The 17,476-nt window shown below is 41.8% G+C and overlaps 1 protein-coding gene across 2 annotated transcripts in view; it reads right to left on the bottom strand.

Moving 5' to 3' along the window:
* Nucleotides 1–9,397: 9,397 nt before the first annotated feature.
* Nucleotides 9,398–17,476, bottom strand: part of LOC100999647 (uncharacterized protein KIAA1958) — a 171,792-nt gene continuing 163,713 nt past the window's right edge. For both annotated transcript variants that reach the window (XM_003911355.4, XM_003911356.4), the window contains one exon: nucleotides 9,398–15,489. In XM_003911355.4, the coding sequence (XP_003911404.1) occupies nucleotides 14,683–15,489 (807 nt within the window). In that variant the 3' untranslated portion in view covers nucleotides 9,398–14,682. The remainder of the gene's footprint in view (nucleotides 15,490–17,476) is intronic.

The following is a 17,476-nucleotide window of genomic DNA, read 5'->3' as shown; positions in this document are numbered from 1 at the left end:
GGCAGTGAGGAGAATGAGAAGGGAAGATATTCAAAGGCAGGTAGAATGACTAGATAATGGAAACTGATTTTGGAGGAAGGAGGAGAGGAAAGAGGGAGGTCCTAGTATGACCTGTCAGGTTTCTGGCTTGGGCAACAAGGTAGGTACAGGTGCCATTTCCTTAGGAAGGAAAGACAGGGTGGGGCATGGGGTTGAGGAGCCTGTTTCAACTGGGATTCCACTGCAGAAGCCAGCCGGAAAGCCCCAAGGCTTCAGTCTGGAATGAATGAACGTCTCTCCCTGCACCTGGAATGGTACTAGTTATGCACCTCAGTTCTTGAAGAACTGAGAAAATAGGGCCTCGAGTCGTTTTCTGTGTTCTGTGGTTCAGCTGAAGAAGCTCAGTTGATAAAGATTTAGAAAATCTAGGTCTACAATGCAACAGACTAGAGAACCCAAAAATAAGGCCACACACCTACAACCATCTGATCTTTGACAAACTTGATAAAAACAAGCAATGGAGAAAGGACTCTCTACTTAATAAATGGTGCTGGGAGAACTGGCCAGCCATATGCAGAAAATTGAAACTGGACCCCTTCCTTACACCATATACAAAAATTAACTCAAGATGGAATAAAGACTTAAATGTAAAAAACCCAAAACTATAAAAATCCTAGAAGAAAATCTAGGCAATACCATTCAAGACATAGACATGGACAAAGATTTCATGACAAAAATGCCAAAAGCAATTGCAACAAAAGCACATATTGACAAATGGTATCTAATTAGACTAAAGAGTTTCTGCACAGCAAAAGACACTGTCATCGGAATGAACAGACAACCTATGGAATGGGAGAAAATTTTTGCCATCTATCCATCTGACAAAGGTCTAATATCCAGAATCTATAAGGAACTTAAACAAATTTACAAGAAAAAACCAACCCCATTAAAAAGTAGGCAAAGGACATGAACAGACACTTCTTAAAAGAAGACATACAAGCAGCCAATAACCATATGATAAAAAGCTCAGCCTCACTGATCATTAGAGAAATGCAAATCAAAGCCACAATGAGATACCATCTCACACCAGTCAGGATGGCTATTATTAAAAAGTCAAATAACAGATGCTGGCGAGGTTGTGGAGAAAAAGGAACGCTTTTACACTGTTGGTGGGAGTGTAAACTAGTTCAACCATTGTGGAAGACAGTGTGGCGATTCCTCAAAGACCTAGAGGCAGAAATATCATTTGGCCCAGCAGTCCCATTACTGGGTATATACCCAAAGGAATACAAATTATTCTATTATAAAGATACACGCATGCGTATGTCCACTGCAGCGCTATTCACAATAGCAAGGATATGGAATCATCCTAAATGCCCATCAATGATAGACCAGATAAAGAAAATGTGGTATCTATACCCATGGAATACTATGCAGTCATAAAAAGGAACATCATCATGTTCTTTGCAGGGACATGGATGGAGCTGGAAGCCATTATCCTCAGCAAACTAATGTGGGACCAGAAAACCAAATACGGTATGTACTCACTTATAAGTAGGAGCTGAATGATGACAACACATGGACACATGGTGGGCACAACACGCTCTGGGGCCTGTCAGGGGTGGGGTGGAGGGAGGGAGAGCATCAGGAAGAACAGCTAATGGATGCTGGGCTTAATACATAGATGATGGGATGATCTGTGCAGCAAACCACCATGGCACACATTTACCTATGTAACACCACCTGCACATCCTGCACACATACCCCTGAACTTAAAAGTTGAAGAAAAAAAAATCTAGGTCTACTTATGCTACAACCATGGAAGTAGACGAAACCGTCCTGAGAAAGTGTATAAAACTGAATCCATATAAATGAGAGTGTCGAAGGATGAGGAGCCAGAGAAAGAATCCAGAGATGCTGCAGAAAAACCTGGAGACAGTGATACTTAAGATCGCATGGAAACCAAGAAGATCATTTCAGGGGGAGGGGGAGCTATTTCCCAAAGTGCCACTGGTGATGCTAAGAAGTAACTCTTAGGGGTACATATGGGCAAACACTTTTAATAGCTATGTATAGTTATTGCAAGTAATATAGCATTTATATAGTAATATAAATAATAATAACCATAGCTAATAGTTACTTTTTGTTCTTTCTTTCCTTTTCTTCTCTCTCTCTTCTTTTTTTGGCAGGGTCTCACGCTGTCCCCCAGGCTGGAGTGAACTGGTATAATCTCAGTTCACTGCAGCCTCAACTTCCCCAGCTCAAGCGATCCTCCCACCTCAGCCTCTCAAGTAGCTAGGACTACACATGTATGCCACCAGACCTGGCTAATTTTTAATTTTCTGTGGAGATGGGGTCTCACAATGTTGCTGAGGCTGGTCTCAAATTCCTGGGCTCAAGTGATCCTCCTACCTCAGCCTCCCAAAGTGTTGGGATTACAAGCATGAGTCACCTCATCCAGCCTAGTTACTATTTTTTCTAGACAGTTACTCTGTACCAGGTATTGTTTTGAGTGCTTTGTATGTCTTAATATTCTCATTCTTTACTTTAATATAAACTCAAGTAAAAATGAATCAATTTAAAGAAAATATCAAATAAATAATAGGACAAGTGGACTCAGTTATTACAAACATTGTGAAGGTACTACATAAATGACCGACCCCTGGGCAACAGTGCCCCGGCTGGATAGTTTACACTGAGAAGTAATGAGAGAGCAAGAGGCATTCGGCCGGGCGCAGTGGCTCACGCCTGTAATCCCAGCACTTTGGGAGGCCAAGGCAGGTGGATCACCTGAGGTCACCAATTCGAGACCAGCCTGGCCAACAAGGTGAAACCCTGTCTCTACTAAAAATACAAAACATTAGCTGGGCGTGGTGGCAGGTGCCTGTAATCGCAGCTACCTGGGAGGCTGAGGCAGGAGAATCGCTTGAACCTGGAAGGCGGAAGCTGCAGGGAGCTGAGATTGCACCATTGCACTCCAGCCTGGGCAACAAGAACGAAACTCCATCTTAAAAAAAAAAAGAAAAGAAAAAAGAAAGAGGAATCCATGGTACTGACCAATACCTAGTAGTCTGCACATGTACTGAGAATACAGAACAAAAGGAAACATCTGAAACGTAGTTTTCCCTGCCTAGTGGGGAGGTCAAATCACATCCTCTCAATTCTGGGCCATTATCCAAAGACACACAACAAAGCACACATATATACTGACTAGTAACTGTCAAAAATGTATTTGTTATTGGTGGCCTTTAGATTCTTTAATAATGTCCTAAAAGATTCACTGCATTCTTTGAATCTGGCCAAACTCTTCAACATGATTGCCATAGTTATGTATATTAGAAACGTGCTAAATTACTTCCTTGATTGCATTTTGAACATTTCAGCAGCTGAGTACACTGTAAATGTCCCGGCAGGAATTTTTATTTCTCATCCTTATTTCTTTGGGATCCCCTGAGAAACACAGGAATGTTGTTTATTGCTGAAATACATCTTGTTTAATGTCTTTCATGTCTGTCCCTGGTGTCTAACCAGAAAAGATGGTGATGAAAACTCTCCCAGGCAGAGGAAGGAATAAAACAGGGAAACTGAAAGGAAGAGAAGGAAAAGGAAATGTATCGAGGAGGGATGGGAAGATGGGGACACACGTCTTCTAAAATACGCCAGGACATATTGGTCACGAGGCCTCTTCAGGCCTCGGGAGGCAAGGTCGTCACACATCAATGAGGGTGGGGGACGCCAGGCACCCAGGGGCCCTGAGGTATCTACCCCATGCCTCACTAGCGCTGCCCAGGAATGTCTGTCCCAGAGGTGGAGGCGAAGGCCATGTGCCATTCCAGCCCCTTGGACCTCCTGGCTCAGTTTGCCATCTTCACAGCATGACTGGATCCCATTTCAGTCCGGGCGTCATAACTACAGTTGTCTTAGGCCTGATCTGCTTACTGTCTGCATTCAAGGGAGAGAACAAAAGGTGTTCCCAGGCTCCACCTTGTGGTAGGTACAAATGAGGCCAAGTTCAAAGCAAGGGCCTCAACTCCACCAGCTCTTATCATCACCGGCACCACCCAGCGTGCTCACCTGGAAAATCGACCTGCAATCTGCTCTTGCCAGCATCATCTTCTCAGGCCTCTCCTTTTAGCTAGAAGATTCTGTGGTTCTATGAGATCGATGAGGAGGCTTGTGGAATCTCTAGTGTTTCCTCTTACATTTTTCTCAACGGAAAATTTTAAACATACAGGAAAGAACAGGGAAGAGGGTAATGAACCCTCACATACTCATCACAGATAATTTAACAATTATCTGCTCAAGGCCAATTTGCACTTCATCTGTGCCTCCATGTACTCTACGCCTCTAGATTATTTTGAAGGAAATGCTTAAATAATTCAGAATATACCTCAAAAAATAAACTCTCTTTAAAAACATTGAGTACAATAATTTTTAAAAGTGGATTTCTTACTTTCAGAGGCCAAGGTGGGCAGATCACTTGAGGTCAGGAGTTCGAGACCAGCCTGGCCAACATGGTGAAATCCTGTCTCTACTAAAAATACAAAAATTAGCCAGACTTGGTAGCGGGTGCCTGTAGTCGCAGCGACTCGAGAGGCTGAGGCAGGAGAACTGCTTGAACTCGGGAGGCGGAGGTTGCAGGGAGCCGAGATAGCGCCACTGCACTCCAGCCTGGGCGACAGAGAGAGACTCCATCAAAAAATATATACATACATATTTTTCAGAAACTTGTTTCTTAGAAATTATTTTTTAACTGCTCTCTATACAGAACAGTACATTTCTACATTAAAAGTTTTGAGAATTAAATGTAGTCTCCAAAAGCCATAATCATTTAAAGAGCAGAAAAATATGAATTAGCAGCATGTACACAATGGCCAATATACATTCACCGTGATACTGTCCCACACGGGACCTCAGGCCTGCCCAGTGAGGCAAATCTAAGTCAGAAAACCAGAGGCAACTCTGCTGGAACAACTATTCCACCCAGAGGATTGACTCAGAGGCACAGAACACGGCTGTGGAATTCTCATAACGTCCTAACATCGCAAACTACAAAGACAAACATTACCTCCAGGAACGTGACACTAAAACACTATTCAGAAACCAGACATGCCGCTGATTAAGTTAAAATAACTAAGTTTAGAAAACAGAAAGTATACATGAAATTTTTTTATTGTTCAAAAATCTGGGTTGAACAGTCAAGCTGCATATACATAAGTGAACCCAAAACAACAACAACAACAACAACAACAACTTTTAAAATATAACCCAGACCCTTACAAATTGTTAACAGACTACTGGACTATCAACTAGAGGGCTGGACTGGATGAACAAAAAAAAATTCCTTCCAACGCTGACGCTCTAAGACAGAAAACAGGAGTGACACCCGCTTTCCCACTCACGTGCCCCCGCATGCACAGTGATGTATGCACAGGTGCGCCCATCTGGGGGAAGAAAGAAAAAGCTGGAGACGGTACAATAACATCATTCACATTACTGACCACTTCCTACATCGTTCAGAATGATGTTTCCAGTGTTAAGAAATTATGGATATCCTCTACATTAAAACAAAATTACAGAACAGTGAAAACATTAGGACAGTTTTGTTGCTATTATTTGGAAAATACAGCCCCATAGAAAATATTAAATTTTTAAATAAAAACATTGCGCTTATCTAAATAAATTGAACAGACTTTTGTCAGTTACAGCTAAGCAAGCGGGCCCTGGGACAGGTTATACTTGGAATCTACCCAGAAGAGATTCTCTCCATCTCTTTGGGAAGACGTTTTGCTCTGTTTCACAATGAAAAACTAAGGAAATGCAAATCAATCAATTGCCTATTCTATTGCTAAATTTAAAGCAAACATGCTGGTGTCGTTGAAAATTTAGTTTAGAGTTTAAATTGGCAAAAACTTGGGGCACAGATAAAACCGTTCTATTGCCAGGGAGAAGCTGAGCATCGGAGCTGACGATACTCTACACTCCTGTGTGTTTCCAAGGCCTTCTAGTGCAAGCAAATGAAAACAAAACAAAACAAAACAATCCAGCTTTAGTTCTAACACTGACATTGTAGACTCCAGAAGTAATTCAGATTTTTAAAACTGCATTCATTCCCTTAATATCTGAATTTAAACAGCGTTCCATAAAACTTCAAGTACAGCTATGGAAAGCACCTCACTGCCCCAGGCCATCTTTCTGCTGTTGAAATTGAACTTTTCTTGCATTTGTATTCTAAAACAAGTTTTTGGTTTTTTTTTTTTTTCCTTGATTGCTTTTTGAAACACAGATGTCTATTGTGCAATTTTCTGATTTTCTACCTGTTTTTAGTTCTGCGTTTGAGCATGGAGAAGCACGTGGGCTTCAGTCTACAAGCTCTAGTCTAGGCTACTCAACCCCCAACGGTGGGGACTCTTGGCTTTTCTCACTTGAAAGCAATGGACTCTTTCAGGATACAGTGTTTTAAATGGTGGTGGGGGAAAATTGAGAGCAATTCATATTTTATTTGTAAAAGACATACTTGAATTTTCTATTTATACCAGAATTATCATGCATTATTTCAGTAATAAAAATGAAGAAACATGATGCTGTGGTATGGCATTTATTACACCTTCTTGTATTAATTTAGCCATTTATATGAGGACTTCGGGTGCTTTTAGATATGTAGCTTCTAGCCATATTATCTATTTAAAAGCATACATACCCTTCCTCTAGAGGATAATGTCCTGGTATTTAACAGCCCAGAGCCCACTGAAATTATGATACTAAGCAAACACTGTTTTATTTAAATCAAGCCTTATAGGTTGCTGTACAATTTATTATCTTCATAAGACTATTACATAGCTCGTATATTTCCTGGATGGTTATCATAACTAAAAAATTCTGTATCTTAACATATAAAATATGTATAAAATTCCAAAGTCACAACTTTTCCCCTCACAATTCTCTATTGTTTCCTGGCATTTGGTGCTATAGAGCAGAAGTCTGAAGCCAGATGCTCTTTGGTTTTCGTATAGGCAATGTGTTACTTTTGTTTTTTTTTTGAGACAGAGTCTTGCTTTGTTGCCCAGGCTGGAGTGCAATGGCGCGATCTTGGCTCACTGCAACCTCTGCCTCCTGGGTTCAAGCGATTCTCCTGCCTCAGCCTCCCGAGTAGCTGGAATTACAGGCGTGTGCCACCACGCCCAGCTAATTTTTGTATTTTTAGTAGAGACGGGGTTGGCCACGTTTAGTAGAGACAGGGTTCACCATGTTGGCCAGGCTGGTCTCAAACTCCTGACCTCAGATGATCTGCCCGCCTCGGCCTCCCAAAGCACTTGGATTATAGGCATGAGTCACTGTGCCCGGCCCGCTGACTTTTTTATATGCCTCATTTTACTTTTTTCTCTACACTCATCCTTAAATGTGGTCCTTTCTTCCCAGACCCTGTTCATGTAATGTTTGTTGAATCCCTTTTTCAGTTAAATCCCAGGTCAATGCTAAGGTGATGAACATATTTCCAAGTCCAATTTCTAGTTTACCACTTTTCTATTGAAGCAGCATCCTTTTCCTTCCTATTGCCTGGTTTTGTGGATCTCTGAACCAACATCATACATAAAAAACCATAATATTCACATGTTCTGCTACTCAGGTATTTATTGTTTCTACCTTCACCTAAAGGGCTTTATTCTCGGGATGCCACCATGGGTCTAATAGTCAGTCCTTCTCTGCTTTCTGCTCATGATTTAGCTCTAAGAATGATGTGGGACAGAATGAAGAGGAAGTGGATTGGGGAGAAAGAAGAGAGGGTGGATATGAACTTCTTCTCTTCCCAGTGTAACAGTGGTTAAGAGCATCAGCGAGTATTTCTCCGGCTCAGGAGCTGTGACTTCGAGTAAGGTGACAGACATGACTGGCGAAGAGGACAAGTACTAAATAGTTTTCATGTTTTTAATTTCACAGGGCCTGTTTCATGAAGTAAGCCAGGAATTGAGCTACTTGGAAACTTTTGCCCCAAGCCACCTCCACATGCCTCATAAATTACGTCAATTCCTTCTAGATTCTAGAATTGAGATTTGGCCTTCCTCTGGGTTTTTCCGGGAAGGTACGAGAAGCTCACTAGGGTCTTCTGCGAGCCGGATGTCATTCTGCCAGGTGCAGTTCTGTTTATTTTTGAAAATGGAAATCTTCCCAGCTATGATATGGGGGAGAGAGTTCTGGACTAGTTCTCTAGTCCTGAATCGATTACTTATTGTTTGGCTGATCTTGGATGGCCCCTTTAATATCTCTGGACTTAAATTTCCTTATTGATAAAAATGGGGAAATTTGACTAGATGATCTCAGAGTTTCATATAACCTATTGCTTTATAAGTCTCAAAGAGAAAATAAATATGCCCTGATAAAGGAAAAAAGAACACAAAACAAGTGAGTAAATAAGTATATTTTTCCGCTTTGGGAGGTCGAGGTGGGTGGATCACTGAGGTCAGGAGTTCGAGACCAGCCTGGCCAACATGGTGAAACCCCATCTCCACCAAAAACACAAAAATTAGCCGAGTGTGGTGGCGCACACTTGTAATCCCAGCTACTTGGGAGGCTGAGGGGAGAGGATGGCTTGAACCCAGGAGGCAGAGATTGCAGTGAGCCGAGATTGCATCACTGCACTCCAGCCTGGGCAACAGAGTGAGACTCTGTCTCAAAAAAGAAAAAAAAAAAAAAAAAAAAATATATATATATATATATATATATATATACACACACACATTTTTCTATGACAGTGCTGTGGCCTACAGATTATAAAAATCCTCTGACCAAAATTAAATAGCAAAAGTAAAAAACCTGAGCATGTAATTGTGGCGTAAGTTGGCAACTCCTTTACTTTTTAAGGAGGGACGCCAATGTTAAAACAGGCGCAGCTTGTAAACTAAGTTTTATTAGAATAAATTCACATGACCATCTTCCCTTTAAGGTAGATGACAGGTAATACAAATTACTTATTGGATAAAGAGAGAAGGTTCTCAGTAGGCAGAAAACGCTGGGGAACCGCCAGGCTTTCCAGGAACGGTTAAATTCCCAAGTGACCAATCATTTAGTAAGAGAGTACATGGAGGGGTGACACAGTATGGCTTGAGATGAAATAGTTGCCAAACAAACCAAAACTGTGTTTAATTTTCTTTTAAGTTAATGGACTTCTATGGCCTTCAGGAGGCAGTTTTGTCTCATGGACTGAGCACTAGATTTGGAGTCAGAAAACCTGCATTCTCCAACTTACAAACTTAAATTCTCCAACTTATCAGTGAGATTTTGGGAAGTTTAACTCCTCTGAGCCTAGATTCTCAGTAAGTAATACGGAAATAATTAGACATACCTTGTAGAGCGGTTGTAAAAATTACATGAGAATATATGGCAGCTGCGAAAAAGCATGTAACACAGTGTTAGTCAAATCTGAGCCTTCTAGAAATTTTTATTTGAACAAATCAGTAGATGTAACAATAACCACAGTTAAATGCAAATTAATCAAATCAGTTATATTGACCACCAAGTATCTAGGAGCCCATTCTCACCTCAATGTGGGGAGGGAGAGTTATCTAACTGCTATGAATAGTAATGGAACTAAAATATATCTACATATTATCCAGTGATTTTTTGGGTCTTATTACATATTTCCTGAAATAATTAATTTCCATATGAGTTGTATTAGCTAAATAATAAAGGGCTTTCATTGAGCACAACAATCAGATTCTGGTCAACCACTGAACATGGGGAACTTCTGTAGATTTTTTGGACTGTAATGAACTAGAAATATTCAAAATCATAATAATAATGGGTAAGCTTTGTCTGAAGCATGGGCAGCCTTCCTCAAAGAAGTCTTGGGAAATTCTGTTATGTCAGAATACACATGTCAGATGGAGGAACTTCCAGAGATATTCATTTAGTTATCATACCGCATGGCCTCCTCTTCTCTTAGAAGGGGAGGGCAGCGGTAGGTCACCACGAATCCCTCCCTCCTCCTATATTAATAAGGGTGATTCATTTATATGGGAAAATGCAACAAAGATTTTTACTTAGGAACACTGCCTACACGATGGAACGTTTTTCTTTTAACACAGAGTATTAAAAATTCACTCCAAAAACAAAGCATTCAAAAATATATACAAGTTTGAAACTTTTAATACATACTTCTGTTCAGAGCTGTTATGAGCTTTTAACTATGTATGGGCCTTATCTTAGACTACACTGGAGATCGTGTAGAGAAAATGAGGTCACTCTTCTCTGAGGTCTTCACTGTTTGCGTTCATTGATGCCTAAAGGTAACCGGTTACTACCTCAAAAGTTTTTAGCAATCTACATCTCATAAAAGCAACAAAGATGGATGTTTGATAAGGACAATATTTAAGCATTCTGTTACTTTATTTTAGTGGTAACGGTGTGGACTGTGTTAGCCTAAACTGAGAAAAATGATCAATATTCTGCTGCTTCGAGATAGCAAAATAATTTTAGAAGTTGTGGAACTTGAAAGTTAAAAAGTCTTAAAGTCTTATTCCTAAAGAAGGCATCCCAATATGGTGAGAAGCACTAAATTAGGAGATTAACTATCTTCAGGAATTAGGAATTCCTTCAGGAATTAGGAATTTTGCGTCCTAGCTCTGCCACTTCCTAATTACATGACCTTGAGGAATTGTAGAAGTGCAACACGGTTCACCGTGGAGATCCATCCCACTGATGGCACTTTATAGCTAAGGAAATTGATATCGGCATCTGCCCAAGTGAGGAGTGAAGTGGCTCCGAGTCTAGTTATCTTTCAAGTACAGTAAGATGCTTCCTTTTCTACAAGAGTATTACTTTGTCCAGATTCTCCTAATGACTATGTCTATGAAAATGCTGAGTGTGGCATATAATGCTTGATGCTTTTAATAACCTTGAATTAAAATAAAAATCAAAGTAACCAAATTTCACATTTCTTCAAACACCACTTATCAGCCAGGGCAAATTAATGTAGCATAAAATCCAAGGAAAGCTGGAAAATGCCACATGACCACGAAGACCCATCTTTCACAGCTTTGGTTAGGTACTTCCATAAAATTCCTGTTTGCAAACACACTAAACAATGGAAAAACCTTCTCAGAAAGCCCCATAAGGCTTTTCTGTTCTTCCTTCACTTGTTTTTGCTTATATCTGAGGTATCAGAGCTTGGTTGTGTTGGAGGTAGAATTCATGGGTGAAATGTGTTAACTTAACCAGATTATCAGGTTTGGTTTCTTCTTCAAGTTTAACAGTTTAAGGGAGACAGAATCTCCATAATGGAAGAAATAAGTGGTATAATGCAAATTAGTTACATAATATTAGTTATTACCAAAAGCTGTAACTAAGCTGGCTAACATTTATTGCGTGCTTATGATGTGCCTGGTACTGCCCTAAACTCTTTATATTCAATTGAATCACAACCTTTAAGGCGACATCCTAGCTTCTGTGCCAGAGTAAGCTTCCAACACGGAGTCTGCTTAGATTCGGCGGGCGGGGGGCGGTAGCCAGAAAGTAGGGCTCACTTTAGAGCAGATATGAAAGGTGCTGTGGACAACAGTTCACCTGAAGGACACTCTACGGATCCTCTCATAACACCTGCAGTACCACCAGCCCTGACACACAGCCCAGGGGCAACCTGTGCTTAAGTAAACTTGTGAATTCTTGATACGTATTTCTACTTGGGAGCACAAAAAACCCAAAGGTAAGTGGAGAAAATGCTCTTTACCGCCCCACTTCTTTCTCTGGGGATTCTCCTTTCTCTTGCATCAGGCCAAGAGCAGAAAATCCTGGAGTCCCCAGAAGGTAAGGTTTAGAGCTGACTGGAAGCCAGAACAACTGCCTTAGAACACCAACGAGGACTCCTACTCCGGCCCCCTTAAGACCTCGGAGGATGGATTTGGCCAAACACATGGACAGGCGCTTCACCATTTTATTTATTTTTTATTTTTTTGAGATGGAGTCTAGCTTTGTTGCCTAGGCTGGAGAGCAGTGGCGTGGTCTCGGCTTGCTGCAACCTCTACCTCCCAGGTTCAAGCGTTTCTCCTGCCTCAGCCTCTCAAGTAGCTGGCATTACAGGTGCCTGCCACCACACCAGGCTAATTTTTGTATTTTTAGTAGAGACGGGGTTTCACCAGGTTGGTCAGGCTGATCTTTAACTCCTGACCTCAAGTGATCCGCCCACCTTGGCCTCCCAAAGTGTTGGGATTACAGGCGTGAGCCACTGCACCAGGCCGCTTTGCCATTTTAGCAGGCTTACCAGGCTTAACCACATATTGTGTGTGTTTGTGTGTGTGTGTGTGTGTCTGTGTATACATTTATGTATACATGTGTATACACAGATACACACACACATATACACAAATGCATAATAAAGTACCTAGTACAACGGGTAGCACACACTAGCACTTGATGACTGTGTTTAGTTCCTCACTCTTGTTCCCCAAGGTGGCATGTCATAAACAGCTTTTAGGCTGCTCAGACACTGCTTTTATTCCATCAGATGCCACTGAAGATTTGCCCTCCTGATTTTTTATTATAATAATTCACTTCAGAACCCAGGGATTTTATGGAACATCAACTAGGTGATAGGCAACACATTTGAGGGAGAGATGACTATTGAGCTGATGAAAAGCCACTACCAACAGAAAGATGACAACCTCTGCAGTCGTTATTGCTACCTTTGAAAAGGTCAAAATCTGAAAAGATCCCAGTGATTCCTAATGGCAATTTCTTTTTGACTCTATTCAAATAAAAATGGAGGTTTTATTTAATTAGGCTGCAGGCTTTGCCCAATAGTTCACATAGCTTGTATTTCAGTTTAAGTGCAGAACCAACAAAACAAAATATCCTTTGGGTGTTTAGCAAACTAAAGGAAATTGTACCTAATGTTTTGTGTATTTCTTTTAAATCAAAACCCTAAGATCACTACAGGAAACCACACCAGAACATTATGTGATATTAAGTCATACACTGATGATTAAATATTACCTGTTATTTATATACAGATGGAGAAATACCAAAATTAATCTCTTTTCAGGAAATGTCAACTAGTAAACAAACTTATAAATGCACAGTGACTAAAAAGGGAATAACATTAAATCTTAAGGCAGCATTGGTTGAGTCTTCTCTGGTAAAGGAAGTATTACATATCTCAATGACTAGCATATGATTTTTTAAGAAACCAATTAATTAAAATAAATACTAAAATAATGTTTTTAAAAAGAAAGAGGACTGATTTTAAGACTTCTACAAAATGAATTTGTATTAGAATTTTAATTTGGGATTAGAAAGCATATTAGGAGCATAATGGAATAAAGTTACAGGAGATTTTTCTCAAATACAAAGTCAAGGTCCCTAGAAATTATTGTTACTATTACTGTGCACTCTTTGGGCTCCTTTTTCAGTTGTGGTTGCACTCAGAGTAGTTATTAGAAAATTCTGCTGATTTTTAAATAATGTGGTCAGGTTGCATTTGACCTGAGTGAAATGGTTTCAAACTGCATTAGCTACCATGCTGCGCTCATTTTATAACTACATCCTTAATGCTGGGTTTGCTTACCTGCTGGGGTGCCTAAATCATCGTGTCCCAAGCATTGGTGCCAGCCTAAAATGATGACATCTAATTGTGGCTGAAAAGTTATACATTGACAAAAATATTCCAAAGCTCTTTAATAAAGAAATTTTGGGGATCTGTGTTTTTTGCAGCTTGTTTGGTTAGCTTTTCTTGGCTAAGACTAAAAATTACCTTTACTTGTTTTATAGATCCACTGCTATATGCTGACAGAATAATGGGATGATACGAAGAACAGACAGAAACCTCAAAAAATGTTCCAAACGAGCTCTCACATGGTGCTGAGAAATAAAACATAGGCACTTCTGCGTCAGGAGGTTTTCACATTTTGATCACAGATTGGCTTCTCCAAGCCATTTTCCTTCACTACTAGAAATTCCCTCACGGTACAAACTGTCTAGTTCACTAGAAGCCTTGTTCTCACAGACACCCTTCTGGTGCGTGAATCTTTTGTCATAAAATTCTCTCCATTGGCGGCTGAGATGGGGTTCCTCCCGCTGCTGGGAGCCGTGGGAGCAGCCCGAGTCCCTGTCAGATGACCGAGTGTCGCTTGAGGATCTTCCCTGACACAAGGCTTCCTGCCCTCCAGAACCACGTTATCCACCAACAAAAAAAACAAAGGCGTGTCAAGCGCAATCTGTCTCCTGGAAACAGGGAACGTGTCTGCCTCTCTCCAGTTCCTCCTTGTGAGTGTAATTCAACAAAGTGTACAGTCTTCCTAACATTCTAAAGCTACTGCGCTACTGGGAGTTTTTAAATGACTACTTAACAGTTTCCTTTTTTTTTTTTTTTTTTTTTTTTTTTTTAGAAAACCTGTGCTAGAAAGGCACTAGAGAAAATGAATTTCCTCACTCTTGCATGTAGCAATTACACATTGTGTTAGATTCTAAAAGCTAACAAAGTTGACACACATTTGGATAAACCATTCGAATGATTTAGACTCATCTAGTTTCATTTTAAAAAGCAAACCCCAAGACAAAGGGAGAGCGGGCCACACCAGGGGGAGAGCTGCCAGACCGGGAGGTCACACCCAGTCAGCCCCTGCCTCCGCGGAGCTCCAGCTGCTCCAGCCCTGGCCACCCCAGGGAGCGCCCACTGAGCAGGTGACAGGGCAGTGGCTGGGCCCCAGGGAGGGCTCACTGGCAGCAGCTGTGGGAGCCAAGCCTCCGGGAGACCTGAGTGAACGAGACAAAGGTGAAGTTCTCACAGTTTTCCAGCTTGACCTTCTTGGCTAAGTTTGGGACAATTCCCCGAAGAGAGCGCAGCCCCATCCTCTGCTCCTCATACCACACGCTGCCCATGTCTGTGGCCTCCTTCCTGGCAGTCAGGTAGAAGGGGGACTTGGCCTCCATTTGGGTGGGCGGCCGGTGGATGTACATGTACTTGTAGAGGAGGCAGTAAGGGCACTGTTTGTGTCCCCGGGAATGTTCATGGTAGATTTTCCCGTGACACACTCTGGTGGAGCCGCTCCGACTCTCCCGCTTGACGCTGTCTGTCCGGGCAAAGTAGGGCTGGTTTTGGGGGTCTTTGAGCAGCTCGATGTCACCGTACATCAGATCTGCATGCTCCTGCAGCGTCCGCATGTTCAGGTACTGGCTGTTGTACTTGACCACAGTGGACAGGAGAGTGATAGGGCTGTCATCCCCCAGACACCCTGCCTGCCACATCTCCTCCTCGTCAGAGAGGGAGAAGTAGACGATGTTGCGAGAACGCGCGCCCGACATGCCTGCCTTACTCAGCACCCACAGCTTCTCCTTGAGTTTCTTGGTGGAGGAGCTGAAGGTGCTGCTGGTGATGGAAAAGCCGACACCTGCATTCTTCAGGATGCGGTCCAGGCCTCGGCGAATAGCATGGAGTGAGGTGGCCAGGAAGTCTGAGCCGTCGCTCTTCTTAACGGTGACATAAAAGTTCTCAAGCAGCTCGTTCAACTTCACTGCAGGGATCTCAAATGAGACAAACATGGAGGTTACACACTTGACACTCACACAGCCAGACCCCTCCTTCCTTCTAATCCTCACCAGGGGCTGTGTTGAGGACATTTTGTGACCCCTTAGCAGGACTTAATGGAAAGCACAGTGAATTTCAAGCTGGAAGATCTAGGTTCCATACTTGGCTGCACCTGATCTCTTTAAACCTCAGTATTTTTTTTTTTTTTTTGAGACGGAGTCTCGCTCTGTCGCCCAGGCTGGAGTGCAGTGGCCGGATCTCGGCTCACTACAAGCTCCGCCTCCCAGGTTCACGCCATTCTCCTGCCTCAGCCTCCCGACTAGCTGGGACTATAGGCGCCCGCCACCATGCCTGGCTAATTTTTTGTATTTTTAGTAGAGACGGGGTTTCACTGTGTTAGCCAGGATGGTCTCGATCTCCTGACCTCGTGACCCGCCCGCCTCGGCCTCCCAAAGTGCTGTGATTACAGGCATGAGCCACCGTGCCCGGCCTAAACCTCAGTATTTCAATCTGCAAAACAGAACATCATAATCAATACCCTCTCCAAGGCTGTAATGCTTAAAGCAGAGGACTGTGAAAGGGTGTGTAAATAGTAATTAACACCCCCCCATACACATACATACATGTGTGTCTGTAAACACATATATATACACACTTATTATTACTGGCTGTTTGTAACTTTCACTATTTCTCTTGGAAGGCCTGTGGTTTTGTTTGAAAATAGTTGCTTCCCTCTCCTTTAATAAAATTCAACCCAAACTCTCTGAAAAATTCCTGAATTAAACAAACTCTGAATAACTTCATCATTGATTTCCTTGACATCTGCACAGAACATTTGGTTACTAGACACAGTGCTGTAGGGTAAGACCATTTCCCTACATTGTCCATTTTGCACAGCAAGTTAATGTTCCTTTTCAGTTGAATTTATCTGAATAGGTCCTGAAATATCTGTGGTTTAATGAGCCACAGGCTTTCAATATCAGTTGTTTGTTTAAAATATATGAAAAAGCTGGACACGACGGCTCACGCCTGTAATCCCAACACTTAGAAAGGCCAAGGTGGGCGGATCACCTTAAGTCAGGAGTTCAAGACCAGCCTGGCCAACATGGTGAAACCCCATCTCTACTAAAAATACAAAATTAGCTGGGCACGGTTGTGTGTGCCTGTAGTCCCAGCTACTTGGGAGGCTGAGGCAGGAGAACTGCTTAAACTGGGAAGGTGGAGGTTGCAGTGAGCCAAGATTGTGCCACTGCACTGTAGCCTGGGCGACGAGAGTGAGACTCCATCTCGAAAAAAAAAAAGTGAATGACTATCCTGACAGAATGAGCTCCTTATTTAGAGAGAGTTAGAAGAGAAGGCAGAGCTTGGCTATTAAGAAAGCTTTATTTTCAAGATGGAACTACAAAGGGCAAAGCAGCCCTTGCTCATGGTCTATTCAAGCTGAATACATATTCTAGGACAATTAGAAAGTCCCAATAAAATATTTTTTTTATCGAGTAGACACTGGACAGCTAACATTCATTCTTCTAATAGCCCTTAATCAAGGAGAAAATAAAAGCTGAACTATAGATTAAAAATTAACCAAACTGAAGATATTATATATCAAAATGTATGAGATATTGCTAAGTATACATAATAAATATACATCATAGTTTTGGATGACATTGTTAGAAAACTTTATTGAGAATAAGCAAACTGATTATTCAACTCAAAAAGCTAGAAAAAGTAAACTAAACTCAAAAATCGTAGAGTGGGGTTGGGCATGGTGGCTCATGCCTGTAATCTCAGCACTTTGGGAGGCTGAGGCAGGAGGATCACTTGAGGTCAGTTTAAGACCAGCCGGGCCAACATGGCGAAACCCCGTCTCTACTAAAAAAAACATAAAAATTAGCCAGGCATGGTGGTGTGCACCTGTAGTCCAGTCCCAGCTACTTGGGAGGCTGAGGCAGGAGAATCGCTTGAATCCGCAAGGCAGAGGTTGGA

Source organism: Papio anubis, chromosome 13 (assembly GCF_008728515.1).
Source record: "Papio anubis isolate 15944 chromosome 13, Panubis1.0, whole genome shotgun sequence".
Lineage (NCBI taxonomy): Eukaryota > Metazoa > Chordata > Mammalia > Primates > Cercopithecidae > Papio > Papio anubis.
This window is presented reverse-complemented; position numbering and strand designations above follow the sequence as displayed.